The sequence below is a fragment of the Melanotaenia boesemani genome, chromosome 9, assembly GCF_017639745.1.
Source record: "Melanotaenia boesemani isolate fMelBoe1 chromosome 9, fMelBoe1.pri, whole genome shotgun sequence".
Taxonomy (NCBI): Eukaryota; Metazoa; Chordata; class Actinopteri; order Atheriniformes; family Melanotaeniidae; genus Melanotaenia; species Melanotaenia boesemani.
Genome location: NC_055690.1, coordinates 37,130,009 through 37,149,044, shown reverse-complemented (window position 1 = coordinate 37,149,044; position 19,036 = coordinate 37,130,009). Strand labels below are relative to the sequence as shown.

Below are 19,036 nucleotides of genomic sequence, written 5' to 3'. Positions count from 1 at the left end.
TGTTATCTCGGTCTTTTATTTTGAAGGTGGCATCACAAACTTCCGGTGCATAAAAAAAATCAAAGCGATTGAACAAGTGTGAGTTAACATTTCCGGTGTGATTAGAAAATAAAAAAGAAGTTGATTCAGATTCCTTCAAAATAAAACCACTATTCTAAGCTTGATGTCACAGAAAACTGTTTACGAACATCACCATTTACTTATTTCTGATTCAACATAATAAATATTAAAGTCAATAATTTATTAATTCTGCTTCAATGATCCAGTTGAAATAATCTGATTAATCGGATCAGAACCATCAGGTAACAGGAAGTAGAACTGAGGTTTCAGGAGGGTTTTCTTTTTCACAGTTTATTCAGATGAGGCGTTCAGTGTTGGCTGGGAACTGGAACTTCCTGAACGATCTGGTTTTCCAGGTGACTGGTCTTCCTAGTTCTGGTTCTGATCAGAGTTCTGGTGAAAACCTGGATCTTTGCTGCTGGTGATGTCTAAGAGAAAAAATAAGTCCACATAGGAAAGGCCACGCAGTTGAAGGTTTTGGGTTTGAAGATGGGGCTTGAGCTGGACCTAAAAAACAGTTCTGGGTCCAGGTCTGCAGGTGTGTCCATATCAGGTGGAGGTAGAGTTCTGGGTCTAGTTAAACCTGGTTTAGTTTTGATTCCAGCAGTTAGATTTCATTAAAATCACATTTTTTGCAGAGAAAGTGAAAGCACCATTCCTCAGCTGGAACCTGGTGAACCAGGTGAACCAGGTCTGGGTTCAGCTGGAACCAGGTGAACCAGGTCTGGGTTCGGCTGGAACCAGGTGACCCAGGTGAACCAGGTCTGGGTTCGGCTGATGAGCAAAAAACTTTTGTTTCACAACTTAAAACAAAAGTAAAAAGTGTCCATAGTTTATTTTTATTGTTTAGAAAAACAATAAAAAGCAGTTTTTTTCTCTCCCACATGGACTTCCTGTGGACTGGTCCTGGTCCTGGTCTCAGACTGTCTCCACCTGCTGCTGAAGTTAGGAGGTTAACAGGTGAACTCTCAGCCAATCAGCTCACTCCAATAAAAAAAAAATTAGGTCCGGGAAACTGGATTGGTTCTATGTGGTGGCATGACAGTGGCCCCTCTGAGGACCAGGGGCCACAGTTTGAGCAGCTGCGGAATGAAACTACTACTTCCAGTGTTTAAACTCTGTTTCCATGGCAACCTGCCACTTGCGGCACCCATCTATAAACCAATCAGAACTGTCGTCACGCTGAGACGTTGACGTCCTGCAGAGCGATGGCAGCGGCCGTCCCGTTGGTGGCAGGAGTGGTTGCCATGGCAGCAGGTGTTGGCTGCGGGGAGCTGGAGGGGGGGGGTGAAAGCACAGCAGACAGGGATGGGCTGTTCTGATTGCTAGGAGAAGATCCGGTCTGAAACAGGATCTGCTGCAACGTCCGCCTCAGGTTGGGGTGGAGGCGGCACTGCGTCTGGTAAAAGATCTCCACGGCAACGCACTTCATCACCCCGGCAACCAGGTCCTCGTAGAGAGGCACGGTGTACATCCTGGATGTCTGTGGAGAGGCCAGAGGACAGCGGTGAGGACAGAGGAGGGGACAGGGTGCTCCAGTTAACCTGTAGAGATTCTAGAGGTTTGAGATCAGGAACTGGTCCAGGACCAGAACTGGTGCCAGTTCAGTGAAGAACAGGAAGGTGGACCAGAACAGCAGCCATGTTAGCATGGATGAATAAAAAATGCTTCCTGCAACCCCATTCAGACGGGACTGTTGCCATGGTGACAGTTTTTCTGGTCAGTGTGAATGAAAACGTGTCTGGGTAGAGGATCCTCACCCTGCTCTTCTTTTTGTAGTAACCGTTTTATTCTTTAGTCCCCCTGATTTTTATTTCTACTTTACGGCACTTTGATCAACATATGATTTAATGTGCCTTTAAATACAGTTGACTTGACTATGACATCAGCGTGACGTCATCCTGTCCTTTATGATGCGTTAGTGGAAGACCTGGCGGACGGAAACAGAACCAGTCCGTATGTGATACATACAGACTTGGAATGATTAAAGAGGTGGAAGAGAAAAGGGTGAGATGGAGATAAATATGCAGCATTCTTCTACTGATGATGTCAGGTGATCTATTCTCTTCCAACGTGTGATGTGTGGAAACGTCACGATGGGAACAACTTTAGTAAAATCTGAGCCGTCTGATCGGAGCCGGAAACATGGAAACATGGCTGCTGTGGGTTCTTCCCGGTCACGTGGTTCCGCGTTCTTACATGTTTGTGCAGGAAGGCTCGGACTCGCGGCAGGTCCGGGTGGAACGTGTTCCTCACCACCATCTGCAGCCAGCGGATCTGGACTTCAGCATTCAGACTGTCAAACAGGGACGAATAGCAGCCGGACAGACTTGCCATCACATCTGAGACACAGATAATCACTGATCAATACCACCCAATCAATAACATCTGATCAATAACACTGATCTGAACCTTCTCTAGGTCCACAAAGCATATGTAGACTGGTTGGATGATCTTCCTCAATCTGAGGTTTGACTATTTGACGGACCCTCCTCTCCAGGACCCTCTGAAAAGATCTTACTAGGGGGGGCGGAGAAGCGTGACCCCTGTGGTTGGAGCACAACTTCCAGTCCACTTTCTTGAAGAGGGGGACCACCACCCCAGTCTGCCAGTCCAGGAGAACTGTCCTCACTGTCCATGCGATGCTGCAGAGGCGTGTCAACCAAGTCAGCCCCACAGCATCCAGAGCCTTAAGGAACTCTGGGTGGACCTCATCCACCTCCAGGGTCCTGCTTTTTAACCACCTCAGCCCCAGAGATTGTAGAGCCCACGCCCGATTCCCCAGACTCTGCTTCTTCGTTAGAATGCATGTAGGTGGATTGAGGAGGTCTCTGAAGTATTCCCTCCACAGTCCCACAACGTCTCGAGTCGAGGTCAGCAGCCCCCCCATCCCCACTGTACACAGTGTTGATGGAGGACCGTTTCCCCTCCTGAGCCTCCAGATGGTGAAGCAGAATCTCCTCAAAGCCACCCAGAAGTCTTTCTCCATGGCTTCTTCAAACTACTCTCTGAACTACTCTCTGAACTTCTCTCTGAACTTCTTCCATGCCCAAGTTTGTGCCTCAGCAACTGCAGAAGCTGCGTTCTGTTTAGCCTGCTGATACCCATCGGCTGCCTCTGGAGACCCACAGGCCAAAAAGGTCCAAAAGGACTCCTCCTTCAGTTTGACGGCATCCCTCACTGCTGGCATCCATCAACAAGTTCGGGGATTTCTGATGCGACGGACACTGGCCAACCACCACCTTGGTGCATAAACACAAACAACTGCCAGGACCTGCACCCAAAGGTGGACAGAGGATACCCTCTCATCTACCGGGATAAACCTCAATATACATGCTGAACTCTCTCCTACTTTGGAGGAGTCTCTAACCGGAGACTCCAGAGTAGAGTCCAGCACTTTTCAAGGTTACTGGTTCCAGAGACAATCTGAACTAGAGGTTAGGAGAATTAAAAGATCACTCAACCCATCAAGAGCAAAAGATGCACTGGGGATGGATGCAGTAATGCTCAAAGATCTTGGTTCATCATTAGCTAGTCCCATAACTAAAATAATAAACCTTTTGATAGCTCAGGCCAAGTTCCCAGATGTCTGGAAATCTGTGATTGTTACTCCAATTTTTAAATCTAGTGATCCTAGTAACTAGTAACTACAGGCCAATCAGTATTTTACCTGCGATGTTTAAGGTTGCAGAGAAATGGATAGTTGAGCAAATAATTCACCATCTTAACAGTGTTTTCTCTCTGCATCCAATGCAATTTGGCCTCAGAGCAAAGCAAAATAAATGAACAAATGGATGGATGGATAAAGGTGGTGTTGTCGGTGCGGTGTTCCTTGATTTCAAGAAAGCATTTGAATCTGTGAACGACAAAGTTCTCTTGTCCAAACTGTCAAAACCTTTAATTTTTCTAGTGAGACCCTATCATGAAATGAATCCTCTCTCTCCAACTGCTCCCAAGTTGTTCAAATACAGAATCATAGGTCAAATGATCTTTGTCTGTCCACTGGGGTACCACAAGGGTTCATATTAGGCCCATTATTATTTAGCTTATACATCAATGATTTGCCATCTGTATGCCCTGAGACTGAGATCCAAATGTATGCTGATGACACAGTATTGTATGTACATGGCAGCACTAAATAATATGTTGCTGCCAAACTTACAAATGCTATTGTGACAAAATGGCTCGGTCAGTGTTGTCTACAACTAAATGTGCCCAAAACTGTTAGTATGTTCTTTACCAAGAAAAACAATATTTCAGAACAGATGTTTTTGTCGTAGGAGAAAGGTTACAGGTGGTATAAGAATTTAAGTATTAAGGTATTGTGACTCCAACCTTAACTTCATTAAATTAAATTTAACCTAGCCAATTTTAGATCTGCAAGACACTGTATGTCTACTGAGGCAGCTAAAATATGAGGCCAGATCAGTCTCAATAAGAATGAACTCACGCCAGGTGTTTCACAAATGCACACGCTCTGGTTTGCATTTGTATTTCAGAATCGGAAATGCACACAATCTGTTTCACAAATGCACACGCTGTGGTTCACAAATATAATTTTGAGGCACACTTGTAAGATTATACGAATTGCTGAACGTGCATTTACGAACTGCTTCTCATTTGTGAACATCTCTGCATTCGTGAGAGAATTCTCTGCGGTGGATTTTGAGACTCCCCTGACGCCGCAGTGTAACGAATCTCACCATTGGTTGACTAATCTGTCAATCAAATTTCCGAGTGTGATTGACAGATTCATCAGTCAATCAGGTGTGTTTGCATTCAGCCAATCATACTGCTCCTTACATTTTCTCCACACTTTTAGACCTGTCGCAGAGCTAATACTGCTATTTGAGCATGGTAGTTAAAGTCCAACTAGCGGGCAGACATGGAGGAGACGCAACAATCACAACCTGTAAGTAACACATTTATCTTACATTCCCTCGTTGTAGATCATGTAATGTTATCGAATTAACTGATTGACTGATGAATCTGTCAATCACACTCGGAAATTTGATTGACAGATTAGTCAACCAATGGTGAGATTCGTTACACTGCGGCGTCAGGGGAGTCTCAAAATCCACCGCAGAGAATTCTCTCACGAATGCAGAGATGTTCACAAATGAGAAGCAGTTCGTAAATGCACGTTCAGCAATTCGTATAATCTTACAAGTGTGCCTCAAAATTATATTTGTGAACCACAGCGTGTGCATTTGTGAAACAGATTGTGTGCATTTCCGATTCTGAAATACGAATGCAAACCAGAGCGTGTGCATTTGTGAAACACCTGGCGTGAGTTCATTCTTATTGAGACTGATCTGGCCTCATACTAAATTGTTCATACATTGATTATTTCACACATGACATACTGTTTGACGAGCTGGTCACAGGCCACTTCTACCACTCTCAAACCTTTGAAATTGTTATACAAACAGACCCTGAAAACTCTTGACAACAAACCTCAGTTACCATCACTGTTCAATACTGACGAAACACAGCCTTTTAAATTGGGAAAATTTGATAAAGTATACAAATATATGTCTTGTTTACAAAATCCTCCATGGTCTGGCTCCCCCCATACCCAGTGACTTTGTAGGTACAAGATCGGACTCACTCCAGATTACGAGACGGGTGACAAGAGGGGATTATTATTCCATCTGGGACTAGTGCTTTTAGTCAGTCCGCCTTCTTAATCAGAGCCTCCCAGCAGAGGAACTCTATTCCAAGTCACATCAGACAACTTGACACTTACCAGTTGTTCATTTCCATCACAAAAAAGTGGCTTATTGATACCTACACAAACATTAATGTTTTTATTTTTAATATGTGTTTTTATTATACTATGGTCTGTGTTTCTTGTGGGTTTGTTACTAAGTAAGTACCATTTTAGTGTGTTCTCATAGTGTGTTTTTATAATGTTTTATTAGTTCCCAGGCAGCCTTGTAAGATCTGGCCAGGGACTACGGGTGAAAATTAGCCTTTTGGCGAACCCTGGCATATTTACAGTTTTATCTTTGTTTCTGAACATGTGCTGTCCCTGTTAAATAAATAAAATATAAATGAATTTAAAAAAAGCCATGTGTCAAGGTGAGCCCAAGAAATCTCCAGAGCTGGGGTCACCTCTTGATCTCACGCACCAGCTCAGGCTCCTTCTTCACCAGAGACATGACATTCCACATCCCTAGGCTCCATGGACATAAACCTGGCCACCCGGAGCTCGACCAGTGCACAGCCTCCGGGCCTGGCTCCAGAGGAGGTCCCCGATGACCCGAGTACAGGCAAGGGATAACTGGCTCCAACGATATTTCTCATCCTAAGGGTCCTTTGTGCTGCACTTTGTCAAGTCCTTCACCTAAAGACCCGTTTACCTTGGCTAACACTACCAAGGCCATCAAGCCCCCGAAAACATAGCTCCTAGGATCACTGGGACACACAAACCCCACCACATGAGATCAAAACAATCTAATCAATCATTCTTCTGGTTAAACTTCCAGGTTCTTCTGGTCCTGGTGGGTCTGTACCCTGGGGGAGTGGCGCCTGGTCCAGCATACGGTCCAGGAACAGAACCACCTGGAAGGTGCTCCAGGCTGACAGGTTGAAGGTGGCCAGGGTCTGGGGGTCCGGAGGGTCGCTGCTCCTCCACAGGTCACACAGATCCTGGACCGGCCTGATCAGAGAGGCCCCTGCTGACAGGTCCGGTTCAAACGGAGGCGGTCCACAGCCGCTCAGCCAGTGCTCGAACTCCAGACCTGGGGACACACACAGGAAGTGATGTCACTGATGAGGTGGGGCATGTGGTACCAAAGCCTCTAATCAAACTGACCTTCTCTCTGAGCGACGGCAGCGTCCTTCAGATCCGGGAAGGACTGCAGGAAGTAGTCAATGAGGTCCTGAGCAACCACGCTCCGGAACCGGAACGCCGAGATGTAGTCCTGCACACGCACACACATACATGTTTTAAAATGTGTTCGTGAATCCATCTCCAAGTTTCAGTGTGACATCAAGCAAGACCAGAACCTGGACACCCTTCTTCTGAACAGCTTTATATCCCGTCCAGGATCCAGCCACAACATTCAGAGACTATCTGGTGGATCCACAAGGATCCATGAGAACAGCATTAATTATCTTTTTATTTCATGGTTTCGTCATAGACGTTTGTTTTTACCTCGACATGTTTTCATTGTGTCTGCAGTCTTCCTCAGAACTGACAGCTGTAACCGCTCGTTTAACAGCTGTTTCTGAGCGTGACTAACCCGATAGATCCGCCAGGTTGGCCATGACCCCCGCGATAGATCCGCCAGGTTGGCCATGACCCCCGCGATAGATCCGCCAGGTCGGCCATGACCGCCGCGATAGATCCACCAGGTTGGTCATGACCCCCGTGTGCGATGGTATCTAGAGGGAAAGAGTTCCAGATGTCTGACATAAAGCATCCTTAAAATCCTCCAGAATGAAAGGAGGACGACGGTGGACGTCCAGAACCAAAGGAGGACGGTGGACGTCCAGAACCAAAGGAGGAGGACGGTGGACGTCCAGAACGAAAGGAGGAGGACGGTGGACGTCCAGAACGAAAGAAGGAGGACGGTGGATGTCCAGAATGAAAGGAGGAGGACGGTGGACGTCCAGAATGAAAGGAGGAGGACGGTGGACGTCCAGAACCAAAGAAGGAGGACGGTGGACGTCCAGAACGAAAGGAGGAGGACGGTGGACGTCCAGAATGAAAGGAGGAGGACGGTGGACGTCCAGAACCAAAGAAGGAGGACGGTGGACGTCCAGCAGGTCATTTTCCTTCTTCTTGCTTACCGGATGTAAATCCAGCGTATTTTTAAACTTTCTTCTTTTTGCTGACTCACACAGGAAGTCATGACTGTTTTCACCAATCAGAGGACTGCAGCTTGTCAGGCTCCACCCTGTAGGGTCCCAGTGTGTACATGTGTGTCCAGATGTTTCAGGTGTGTGTAGGTGTGTGTTCTGACCCTGAGGAATCGATCAAAGCGTCTCACGTCCCCGCAGAGCTCCGACAGGTAGGAGACGAAGCAGAATCCTTTCTCATAGGTGAAGAGGTTCATCAGCGTGCTGGGGTTCACACCTGGAGGGGGAGGGGCGACAGTGATGGAGACACACCTGTACCTGTGGAAACCACACCTGTTTGTGTGTGCTTGTGTGTGTGTTACCTGGCTCAAACTTGACCTGCAGCTTGCTGACAGGGTTGTTGTCTCCAAAAAGACGCAGCTGTCTGTGGAGGGCGTCCAATCGTACGACAGTTTCCAGGCAGGTGAACGCCTCACCTGCAGACCGGGGGAGGGACCATCAACGTGCTTCTGAACCACAGCAGGAGTTGAACGGCATCGCTACAGGGGACCCCTAACCGCTTACCGTAGGCCTCGGTGGTTATCCTCCGCTGGGCGTAGGTGGCAAGGCCTTCGCTCAGCCACATCTCTTCCCAGGTAGCGTTCGTGACGGCGTTCCCGAACCAGCCGTGGGCGATCTCGTGCACCACATCGATCAACAGGAACTCGCTGCTCTCCATGATGGAGGCGATGATGAAAGTCAGGCAGGGGTTCTCCATGGCGACAATGGGAAAGGAGGGGGGGAGGAAGACGATGTCACACCTGAGGAGGGGCTGCGTCACTGCTTGTCACCCACCATTTAAATAAAGTTTGGTTGGAGTTCCAGTCTCACCTGCCCCACAGGTAAGGTCCAAACAGGTCCTCAGCCACGGCCAGCCAGCGCTCCACGCTGCCCCCCAGCTTCTTCACTGCGCAGGACAGCAGACATGGCTCCGCCCAAACACGGCTCCTGATTGGATGACGACAGCGGAGAAAGTTTGATTAAAAAAACTCAAAAGATAAAAAAAAATTTGTTTAGCCCCGCCCCTCAACGTCAGGTGTGTCCAGGTGATCGACCTCGGGCCGATGTCGGCGTGCTGCAGCTCTCCGGCCACCAGCGCCACCAGGTAGGAGGGGACCGGGAACTCCATGGAGAACTGGAAGACCCGGTCCGGTTTGGAGTAGGAACTCCGAGAGGCGCTCATCAGAACCGTCAACCCATCTGGGACCTGAGGAAGAGGAGGATGAAGTTTCTTCATCAAAACAATAGTTTTTTATTTTAAAGAGATAACTGAAGCACTCAAGAAGCTAGGGAATAAAGTCTTTATTAAATCATAGCTAATCTAAATAAAAATACACGCCTACGCGTTTCGTCGGATTACATTTTGACGAAACGCGTATTTTTATTTTTAAATTTTTAAATGAGATTTAATAAAAACTTTTTATTAACTATCTTCTCGAGTGCCTCATTATGTCTTCATTTTTTTTTTTTTTTTTTTTTTTAACTTGTCTTGTCCAGCATCGTTGCAAACAGAATGATTGTCTGGCTGCTGTCTGGTGCTGGGCAATTTTACTCTATCAAGCAGGGATTTATACTACATGTATAAAGTCCCTCTTGATGACATGAAAAACTTTATTAAATCAGACTCTTAATGCTGGACTCGACCGGAGGGGACAGAGAGAGAGAGAGAGACAAGAAAGTAGAGAGAAGAGGGAGGGGAGAGAGAGGGACAGAAAGGGTGTGGGGAGTGCGGGTGGGGACTTAAAACATTATACAGAAAACCATGTAATCCATACTACTTGCAACATATATAGCTAAGATCATCCTGGCCAGTAGGTCATTACACCTAGTTGATAATAGTAACAATAATAATAATCACAATAATAGTAATAATAATAATAGTAGTAGTAATAATAATAAGAGTAAGAGTAATAATAATAATAAGAACAGAAATAATAAAAATTAAAGCCGCAAGCGGCATCCATCGGGTCCGAGCTGCCTGGACCCCGCCACCCGATGTCTCCCTGACAACAGGTGGTGTAATGCGTTAAGGACCCAACGTGTGTGAATACTGTCTAGTTTGGTGCCGTTCCCATTTATTCCTGTGGAGATATAAGCAATCCGTGTTTCATGGCGAGAAGGCTTTTTTGGTCTGTTGCCACGGTTACAGGCTTTTTCCTATTAGAAAGATTTGAATAGCGTTTGTTCCCCAACTTGTCAGGAAGGTTCCCACTAAGTGTGGAGTCAGTCGCACGAATCTCCTCAGACTAGTTCGTTCAAATGGCAGTGAAATCCAAGATGGCGGGCACGCCGTTGTCATGGCAACAGCTGTTCGATTGACTTCTTTGCTGCACTTGGGGTGTCACCAGTATGAATACTGTGAAGTTTGGTGCAGATCCCATGTATTTACATGGAGATATGAGCAAACCGTGTTTCATGGCGAGAAGGTCATTTTCCGTCGGTTGCCACGGTAACATGCTTTCTGCTATTAGAAAGATTTGAACAATTTTTGGTCCCCAACTTGTCAGGAAGCTTCCCACCAAGTTTGGAGTCAATCGCACGAATCCCCTCAGACTAGTTCGTTCAAATACGATGTGTGTAAAGTGCAAAAAATGGCAAAAAAATGGCCGCACACGCCAAGATGGCGGGCGCCCCGTTGCCATGGCAACAGGTGTTCTATTGAATTTTTTGGTCGGCTCAGCATGTTACACGTGTGTGCCAAGTTTCGTCTTCCTATGTTGAAGTAGACGTTCGGGACCCCATTCATTTGGGGAATTTTTGTGTCCGTAGGTGGCGCTGTTGAGCCAATTTTGCATTGAAGTCAATGCGGACTTTAGAATATAAAATTTTTCACCGGGCTTGATGTGTGTGCCAAGTTTCACAACTTTTCATGGGTGTTTAGGGGGTCAAATTTGGCCTCGAAATGCTTAGAAGGAGGAGAAGAATAATTAAAGCCGCAAGCGGCATCCATCGGGTCCGAGCGGCCTGGACCCCGCCACCCGATGTCGCCATGACAACAGGTGGTGTAACGCGTTAAGGACCCAACCTGGATGAATCCTGTCAAGTTTGGTGCAGTTCCCATGTATTCCTATGGAGATATGAGCAAACCGTGTTTCATGGCGAGAAGGTCATTTTCCATTGGTCGGCACGGTAACACGCTTTCTGTTATTAGAAAGATTTGAATAGCGTTTGTTCCCCAACTTGTCAGGAAGCTTCCTACCAAGTTTGGAGTCAGTTGCACGAATCCCCTCAGACTAGTTCGTTCAAATGGCAGTGAAATCCAAGATGGCGGGCACCCCGTTGCCATGGCAACAGGTGTTTGATTGACTTCTTTGCTGGACTTGGGGTGTCACAGGTATGAACACTATGAACTTTGGTGCAGATCCCATGAATTTCTATGGAGATATGAGCAAACCGTGTGTCATGGCGAGAAGGTCATTTTCCGTCGGTTGCCACGGTAACATGCTTTCTGCTATTAGAAAGATTTGAATAGCGTTTGGTCCCCAACTTGTCAGGAAGCTTTCCACCAAGTTTGGAGTCACTCGCACGAATCCCCTCAGACTAGTTCGTTCAAATACGATGTGTGTAAAGTGCAAAAAATGGCAAAAAAATGGCCGCACACACCAAGATGGCGGGCACCCCGTTTCCATGGCAACAGGTGTTTGATTGACTTTTTTGGTCAACACGGGGTGGTATATGTGTGTGCCGAGTTTGGTCTTCCTACGTTGAAGTAGACTTCCTGGGCCCCATTCATGTGGTGATTTTTGGTGAGTCTAGGTGGCGCTGTTGAGCCAATTTTGCATTGAATAGTATGCGGACCTTATAATATCCGATTTTCGCCGGGCTTGACGTGTGTGCCAAGTTTCACAACTTTTCATGGGTGTTTAGGGGGTGAAAATTGGCGTCGAAATGCTTAGTATAATAATAAACATTTCAGGAACAATAGGGCCTTGCCATACTTTGTATGGCTCGGACCCTAATTAAAGCCGCAAGCGGCATCCATCGGGTCCGAGCTGCCTGGACCCCGCCACCCGATGTCTCCCTGACAACAGGTGGTGTAATGCGTTAAGGACCCAACGTGTGTGAATACTGTCTAGTTTGGTGCCGTTCCCATTTATTCCTGTGGAGATATAAGCAATCCGTGTTTCATGGCGAGAAGGCTTTTTCGGTCTGTTGCCACGGTTACAGGCTTTTTCCTATTAGAAAGATTTGAATAGCGTTTGTTCCCCAACTTGTCAGGAAGGTTCCCACTAAGTGTGGAGTCAGTCGCACGAATCTCCTAAGACTAGTTCGTTCAAATGGCAGTGAAATCCAAGATGGCGGGCACGCCGTTGTCATGGCAACAGCTGTTCGATTGACTTCTTTGCTGCACTTGGGGTGTCACCAGTATGAATACTGTGAAGTTTGGTGCAGATCCCATGTATTTACATGGAGATATGAGCAAACCGTGTTTCATGGCGAGAAGGTCATTTTCCGTCGGTTGCCACGGTAACATGCTTTCTGCTATTAGAAAGATTTGAACAATTTTTGGTCCCCAACTTGTCAGGAAGCTTCCCACCAAGTTTGGAGTCAGTCGCACGAATCCCCTCAGACTAGTTCGTTCAAATACGATGTGTGTAAAGTGCAAAAAATGGCAAAAAAATGGCCGCACACGCCAAGATGGCGGGCGCCCCGTTGCCATGGCAACAGGTGTTCTATAGAATTTTTTGGTCGGCTCAGCATGTTACACGTGTGTGCCAAGTTTCGTCTTCCTATGTTGAAGTAGACGTTCGGGACCCCATTCATTTGGGGAATTTTTGTGTCCGTAGGTGGCGCTGTTGAGCCAATTTTGCATTGAAGTCAATGCGGACTTTAAAATATAAAATTTTTCACCGGGCTTGATGTGTGTGCCAAGTTTCACAACTTTTCATGGGTGTTTAGGGGGTCAAATTTGGCCTCGAAATGCTTAGAAGGAGGAGAAGAATAATTAAAGCCGCAAGCGGCATCCATCGGGTCCGAGCTGCCTGGACCCCGCCACCCGATGTTGCCATGACAGCAGGTGCTGCAATGCGTTAAGGACCCAACCTGTATGAATCCTGTCAAGTTTGGTGCAGATCCCTCGTATTCCTATGGAGATATAAGCAAACCGTGTTTCATGGCGAGGGCGTTTTTCCCTCGGTTGCCACGGTTACAGGCTTTCTCCTATAATCCTATAGATTTGAATAGCATTTGGTCCCCAACTTGTCAGGAAGCTTCCCACCAAGTTTGGAGTCAATTGCACGAATCCCCTCAGACTAGTTCGTTCAAATACGATGTGTATAAAGTACAAAAGATGGCAGTGAAATCCAAGATGGCGGGCACCCCGTTCCCATGGCAACAGGTGTTTGATTGACTTCTTTGCTGCACTTGGGGTGTGACACGTATGAATACTGTGAATTTTGGTGCAGATCCCATGTATTTCTATGGAGATGTGAGCAAACCGTGTTTCATGGTGAGAAGGTCATTTTCCGTGGGTTGCCACGGTTACAGGCTTTCTGCTATTAGAAAGATTTGAGGAGTGTTTGGTCCCCAACTTGTCAGGAAGCTTCCCACCAAGTTTGGAGTCAGTGGCACAAATCCCCTCAGACTAGTTCGTTCAAATGGCAGTGAAATCCAAGATGGTGGGCACCCCGTTGCCATGGCAACAGGTGTTTGATGGACTTCTTTGCTGGACTTGGGGTGTTACACGTATGAATACTGTCAAGTTTGGTGCAGTTCCTCTGTATTCCTATGGAGATATAAGCAAAACGCGTTTCATGGCGAGAAGGCTTTTTCTGTCGGTTGCCACGGTTACACGCTTTTTCCTATTAGAAAGATTTGAGGAGCGTTTGGTCCCCAACTTGTCAGGAAGGTTCCCACCAAGTTTGGAGTCAGTCGCACGAATCCCCTCAGACTAGTTTGTGAAAATGTGAGTGAAATCCAAGATGGCGGGCGACCCGTTGCCATGGCAACAGGTGTTTGATTGACTTCTTTGCTGGACTTGGGGTGTGACACGTATGAATACTGTCAACTTTGTTGCAGATCCCATCTATTTCTGTGGAGATATGAGCAAACCGTGTTTAATGGCGAGGTCTTTTTCCATCGGTTGCCACGGTAACACGCTTTCTGCTATTAGAAAGATTTGAGGAGCGTTTGGTCCCCAACTTGTCAGGAAGGTCCCCACCGAGTTTGGAGTCGGTTGGACCATTCCCCTCAGACTAGTTCGTTCAAATGGCAGTGAAATCCAAGATGGCGGGCGACCCGTTGCCATGGTAACAGGTGTTTGATTGACTTCTTTGCTGTACTTGGGGTGTCACACGTATGAATACTGTGAAGTTTGGTGGAGATCCCATCTATTTCTATGGAGATATAAGCAAACCGTGTTTCATGGCGAGAAGGCGTTTTTCCGTCTGTTGCCACGGTAACATGCTTTCTGCTATTAGAAAGATTTGAGGAGCGTTTGCTCCCCAACTTGTCAGGAAGCTTCCCATCAAGTTTGGAGTCAATCGCACGAATCCCCTCAGACTAGTTCGTTCAAATACGATGTGTGTAAAGTGGAAAAAATGGCCAAAAAATGGCCGCACACGCCAAGATGGCGGGCACCCCGTTGCCATGGCAACATGTGTTACATTGAGTTTTTTGGTCAACACGGGGTGGTACACGTGTGTGCCGAGTTTCGTCTTCCTACGTCGAAGTAGACTTCCTGTTCCCCATTCATGTGGTGATTTTTGGTGACTGTAGGTGGCGCTGTTGAGCCAATTTTGCACTGAATAGTATGCGGACCTTAGAATATCCGATTTTCGCGGGGCTTGACGTGTGTGCCAAGTTTCACAACTTTTCATGGGTGTTTAGGGGGTCAAATTTGGCGTCGAAATGCTTAGGAGGAGAAGGAGAATAATAATTAAAGCCGCAAGCGGCATCCATCGGGTCCGAGCTGCCTGGACCCCGCCACCCGATTTTGCCATGACAACAGGTGCTGTAATGCGTTAAGGACCCAAGAACTATGAATCCTGTCAAGTTTGGTGCAGTTCCCATGTATTCCTGTGGAGATATGAGCAAACAGTGTTTCATGGCGAGAAGGCGTTTTTCCGTTGGTTGCCATGGTTACACGCTTTCTGCTATTAGAAAGATTTGAGGAGCGTTTGGTCCCCAACTTGTCAGGAAGCTTCCCACCAAGTTTGGAGTCTGTCGCACGAATCCCCTCAGACTAGTTCGTTCAAATACGATGTGTGTAAAGTGCGAAAACTGGCAAAAAAATGGCCGCACACACCAAGATGGCGGGCGCCCTGTTGCCATGACAACCGATGTTTCATTGACTTTTCTGCTCGACTCGGGGTGTTAGACGTGTGTGCCGAGTTTCGTGTTCCTACGTCGAAGTAGACTTTCTGGACCCCATTCATTGTGTGATTTTTTTGGTGTCTAGGTGGCGCTGTTGAGCCAATTTTGCATTGAAGTGTATGCGGACTTTATAATATCCGAGTTACGCGGGGCTTGACGTGTGTGCCAAGTTTCACAACTTTTCATGGGTGTTTAGGGGGTCAAATTTGGCGTTGAAACGCTTAGGAGAAGAAGGAGAAAAATAAACATTTCAACTACAATAGGGTCTCGCCATACTTTGTATGGCTCGGACCCTAATTAAAGCCGCAAGCGGCATCCATCGGGTCCGAGCTGCCTGGACCCCGCCACCCGATGTCGCCATGACAACAGGTGGTGTAATGCTTTAAGGACCCAACGTATATGAATCCTGTCAAGTTTGGTGCAGTTACCATTTATTCCTGTGGAGATATGAGCAAACCGTGTTTCATGGCGAGAAGGTCATATTCCGTCTGTTGCCACGGGAACACGCTTTCTGCTATTAGAAAGATTTGAGGAGCGTTTGGTCCCCAACTTGTCAGGAAGCTTCCCACCAAGTTTGGAGTATGTCGCACGAATCCCCTCAGAGTAGTTCGTTGAAATGGCAGTGAAATCCAAGATGGTGGCCACCCCGTTTCCATGGCAACAGGTGTTTGATTGACTTCTTTGCTGGACTTGGGGTGTCACATGTATGAATCCTGTCAAGTTTGGTGCAGATCCCACGTATTCCTATGGAGATATAAGCAAACCGTGTTTCATGGCGAGGTCATTTTCCGTCGGTTGCCACGGTTACACGCTTTTTCCTATTAGAAAGATTTGAGGAGCGTTTGGTCCCCAACTTGTCAGGAAGCTTCCCACCAAGTTTGGAGTCAGTCGCACTAATCCCCTCAGACTAGTTTGTGAAAATGGGAGTGAAATCCAAGATGGCGGGCGACCCGTTGCCATGGCAACAGGTGTTTGATTGACTTCTTTGCTGGACTTGGGGTGTGACACGTATGAATACTGTCAACTTTGTTGCAGATCCCATCTATTTCTGTGGAGATATGAGCAAACCGTGTTTAATGGCGAGGTCTTTTTCCATCGGTTGCCACGGTAACACGCTTTCTGCTATTAGAAAGATTTGAGGAGCGTTTGGTCCCCAACTTGTCAGGAAGGTCCCCACCGAGTTTGGAGTCGGTTGGACCATTCCCCTCAGACTAGTTCGTTCAAATGGCAGTGAAATCCAAGATGGCGGGCGACCCGTTGCCATGGTAACAGGTGTTTGATTGACTTCTTTGCTGTACTTGGGGTGTCACACGTATGAATACTGTGAAGTTTGGTGGAGATCCCATCTATTTCTATGGAGATATAAGCAAACCGTGTTTCATGGCGAGAAGGCGTTTTTCCGTCTGTTGCCACGGTAACATGCTTTCTGCTATTAGAAAGATTTGAGGAGCGTTTGGTCCCCAACTTGTCAGGAAGCTTCCCATCAAGTTTGGAGTCAATCGCACGAATCCCCTCAGACTAGTTCGTTCAAATACGATGTGTGTAAAGTGGAAAAAATGGGCAAAAAATGGCCGCACACGCCAAGATGGCGGGCACCCCGTTGCCATGGCAACATGTGTTACATTGAGTTTTTTGGTCAACACGGGGTGGTACACGTGTGTGCCGAGTTTCGTCTTCCTACGTTGAAGTAGACTTCCTGTTCCCCATTCATGTGGTGATTTTTGGTGACTGTAGGTGGCGCTGTTGAGCCAATTTTGCACTGAATAGTATGCGGACCTTAGAATATCCGATTTTCGCCGGGCTTGACGTGTGTGCCAAGTTTCACAACTTTTCATGGGTGTTTAGGGGGTCAAATTTGGCGTCGAAATGCTTAGGAGGAGAAGGAGAATAATAATAAACATAGCAGAAACAATAGGGCCTTGCCATACTTTGTATGGCTCGGACCCTAATTAAAGCCGCAAGCGGCATCCATCGGGTCCGAGCGGCCTGGACCCCGCCACCCGTGTCCTAAACCTTTTCCTAGCATGGTAGGTAACCTGGTAACATCATAGTTAACATGGTAAAACACCCAGCTGAAATGTTGATATACTTAGTTAGCATTTTTTCCTAGCATGCTAATTTGCTAGCTAACATGCTATGTTGCCATGACAACAGGTGTTGTAATGCGTTAGGGACCCAACAAGTATGAATCCTGTCAAGTTTGGTACAGTTCCAATGTCTTCCTATGGAGATATAAGCAAACCGTGTTTCATGGCGAGAAGGCGTTTTGCCAAGGTTGCCACGGTAACACGCTTTTTCCTATTAGAAAGATTTGAGGAGCGTTTGGTCCCCAACTTGTCAGGAAGGTCCCCACCAAGTTTGGAGTCAGTCGCACGAATCCCCTCAGACTAGTTTGTTGAAATAGGATGTGTGTAAAGTGCAAAAAATGGTCCAAAAATGGCCGTACACGCCAAGATGGCGGGCACCCCGTTGCCATGGCAACACGTGTTTTATTGACTTTTTTGCTCGACTCGGGCTATTACACGTGTGTGCCGAGTTTCGTGTTCCTACGTGGAAGTAGACTTTTGGGACCCCATTCAATTGGGGATTTTTGGGGTGTCTAGGGGGCGCTGTTGAGCCAATTTTACATTGACGTGTATGCGGACCTTACAGTATTTCAATTTTCACCGGGCTTGAGGTGTGTGCCAAGTTTCACAACTTTTCATGGGTGTTTAGAGGGTGATATTTGGGCTCAAAGTTCTTAGAAGAATAATAATAATTAAAGCCGCAAGCGGCATCCATCGGGTCCGAGCGGCCTGGACCCCGCCACCCGTGTCCTAAACCTTTTCCTAGCATGGTAGGTAACCTGGTAACATCATAGTTAACATGGTAAAACACCCAGCTGAAATGTTGATATACTTAGTTAGCATTTTTTCCTAGCATGCTAATTTGCTAGCTAACATGCTATGTTGCCATGACAACAGGTGTTGTAATGCGTTAGGGACCCAACAAGTATGAATCCTGTCAAGTTTGGTACAGTTCCAATGTTTTCCTATGGAGATATAAGCAAACCGTGTTTCATGGCGAGAAGGCGTTTTGCCAAGGTTGCCACGGTAACACGCTTTTTCCTATTAGAGAGATTTGAGGAGCGTTTGGTCCCCAACTTGTCAGGAAGGTCCCCACCAAGTTTGGAGTCAGTCGCACGAATCCCCTCAGACTAGTTCGTTGAAATAGGATGTGTGTAAAGTGCAAAAAATGGTCCAAAAATGGCCGTACACGCCAAGATGGCGGGCACCCCGTTGCCATGGCAACACGTGTTTTATTGACTTTTTTGCTCGACTCGGGCTGTTACACGTGTGTGCCGAGTTTCGTGTTCCTACGTGGAAGTAGACTTTTGGGACCCCATTCAATTGGGGATTTTTGGGGTGTCTAGGGGGCGCTGTTGAGCCAATTTTACATTGACGTGTATGCGGACCTTACAGTATTTCAATTTTCACCGGGCTTGAGGTGTGTGCCCAGTTTCACAACTTTTCATGGGTGTTTAGAGGGTGATATTTGGGCTCAAAGTTCTTAGAAGAATAATAATAATAATAATAATAAACATTTCAGGAACAATAGGGCCTTGCCATACTTCGTATGGCTCGGACCCTAATAATAAACATTTCAGGAACAATAGGGCCTTGCCATACTTCGTATGGCTCGGACCCTAATTAAAGCCGCAAGCGGCATCCATCGGGTCCGAGCGGCCTGGACCCCGCCACCCGTGTCCTAAGCCTTTTCCTAGCATGGTAGGTAACCTGGTAACATCATAGTTAACATGGTAAAACACCCAGCT

General features: G+C 46.9%; 1 protein-coding gene across 3 annotated transcripts in view; it reads right to left on the bottom strand.

Annotated features, from left to right (window-relative positions):
- rnpepl1 (arginyl aminopeptidase like 1) overlaps window positions 1-19,036 on the bottom strand; it is a 43,592-nt gene continuing 24,556 nt past the window's right edge. The window contains exons 3-11 of one of the 3 annotated variants that reach the window (XM_041994374.1): window positions 8,964-9,115; window positions 8,740-8,856; window positions 8,434-8,669; window positions 8,232-8,345; window positions 8,034-8,146; window positions 6,881-6,989; window positions 6,579-6,806; window positions 2,260-2,402; window positions 1-1,543 (exon numbers count right to left, since the gene is read on the bottom strand). In XM_041994374.1, the coding sequence (XP_041850308.1) occupies window positions 1,238-1,543; window positions 2,260-2,402; window positions 6,579-6,806; window positions 6,881-6,989; window positions 8,034-8,146; window positions 8,232-8,345; window positions 8,434-8,669; window positions 8,740-8,856; window positions 8,964-9,115 (1,518 nt within the window). In that variant the 3' untranslated portion in view covers window positions 1-1,237. Of the gene's footprint in view, window positions 1,544-2,259; window positions 2,403-6,177; window positions 6,807-6,880; window positions 6,990-8,033; window positions 8,147-8,231; window positions 8,346-8,433; window positions 8,670-8,739; window positions 8,857-8,963; window positions 9,116-19,036 lie in introns of those variants that run through there. The other 2 variants (XR_006011499.1, XR_006011498.1) reach the window with 2 other exon arrangements.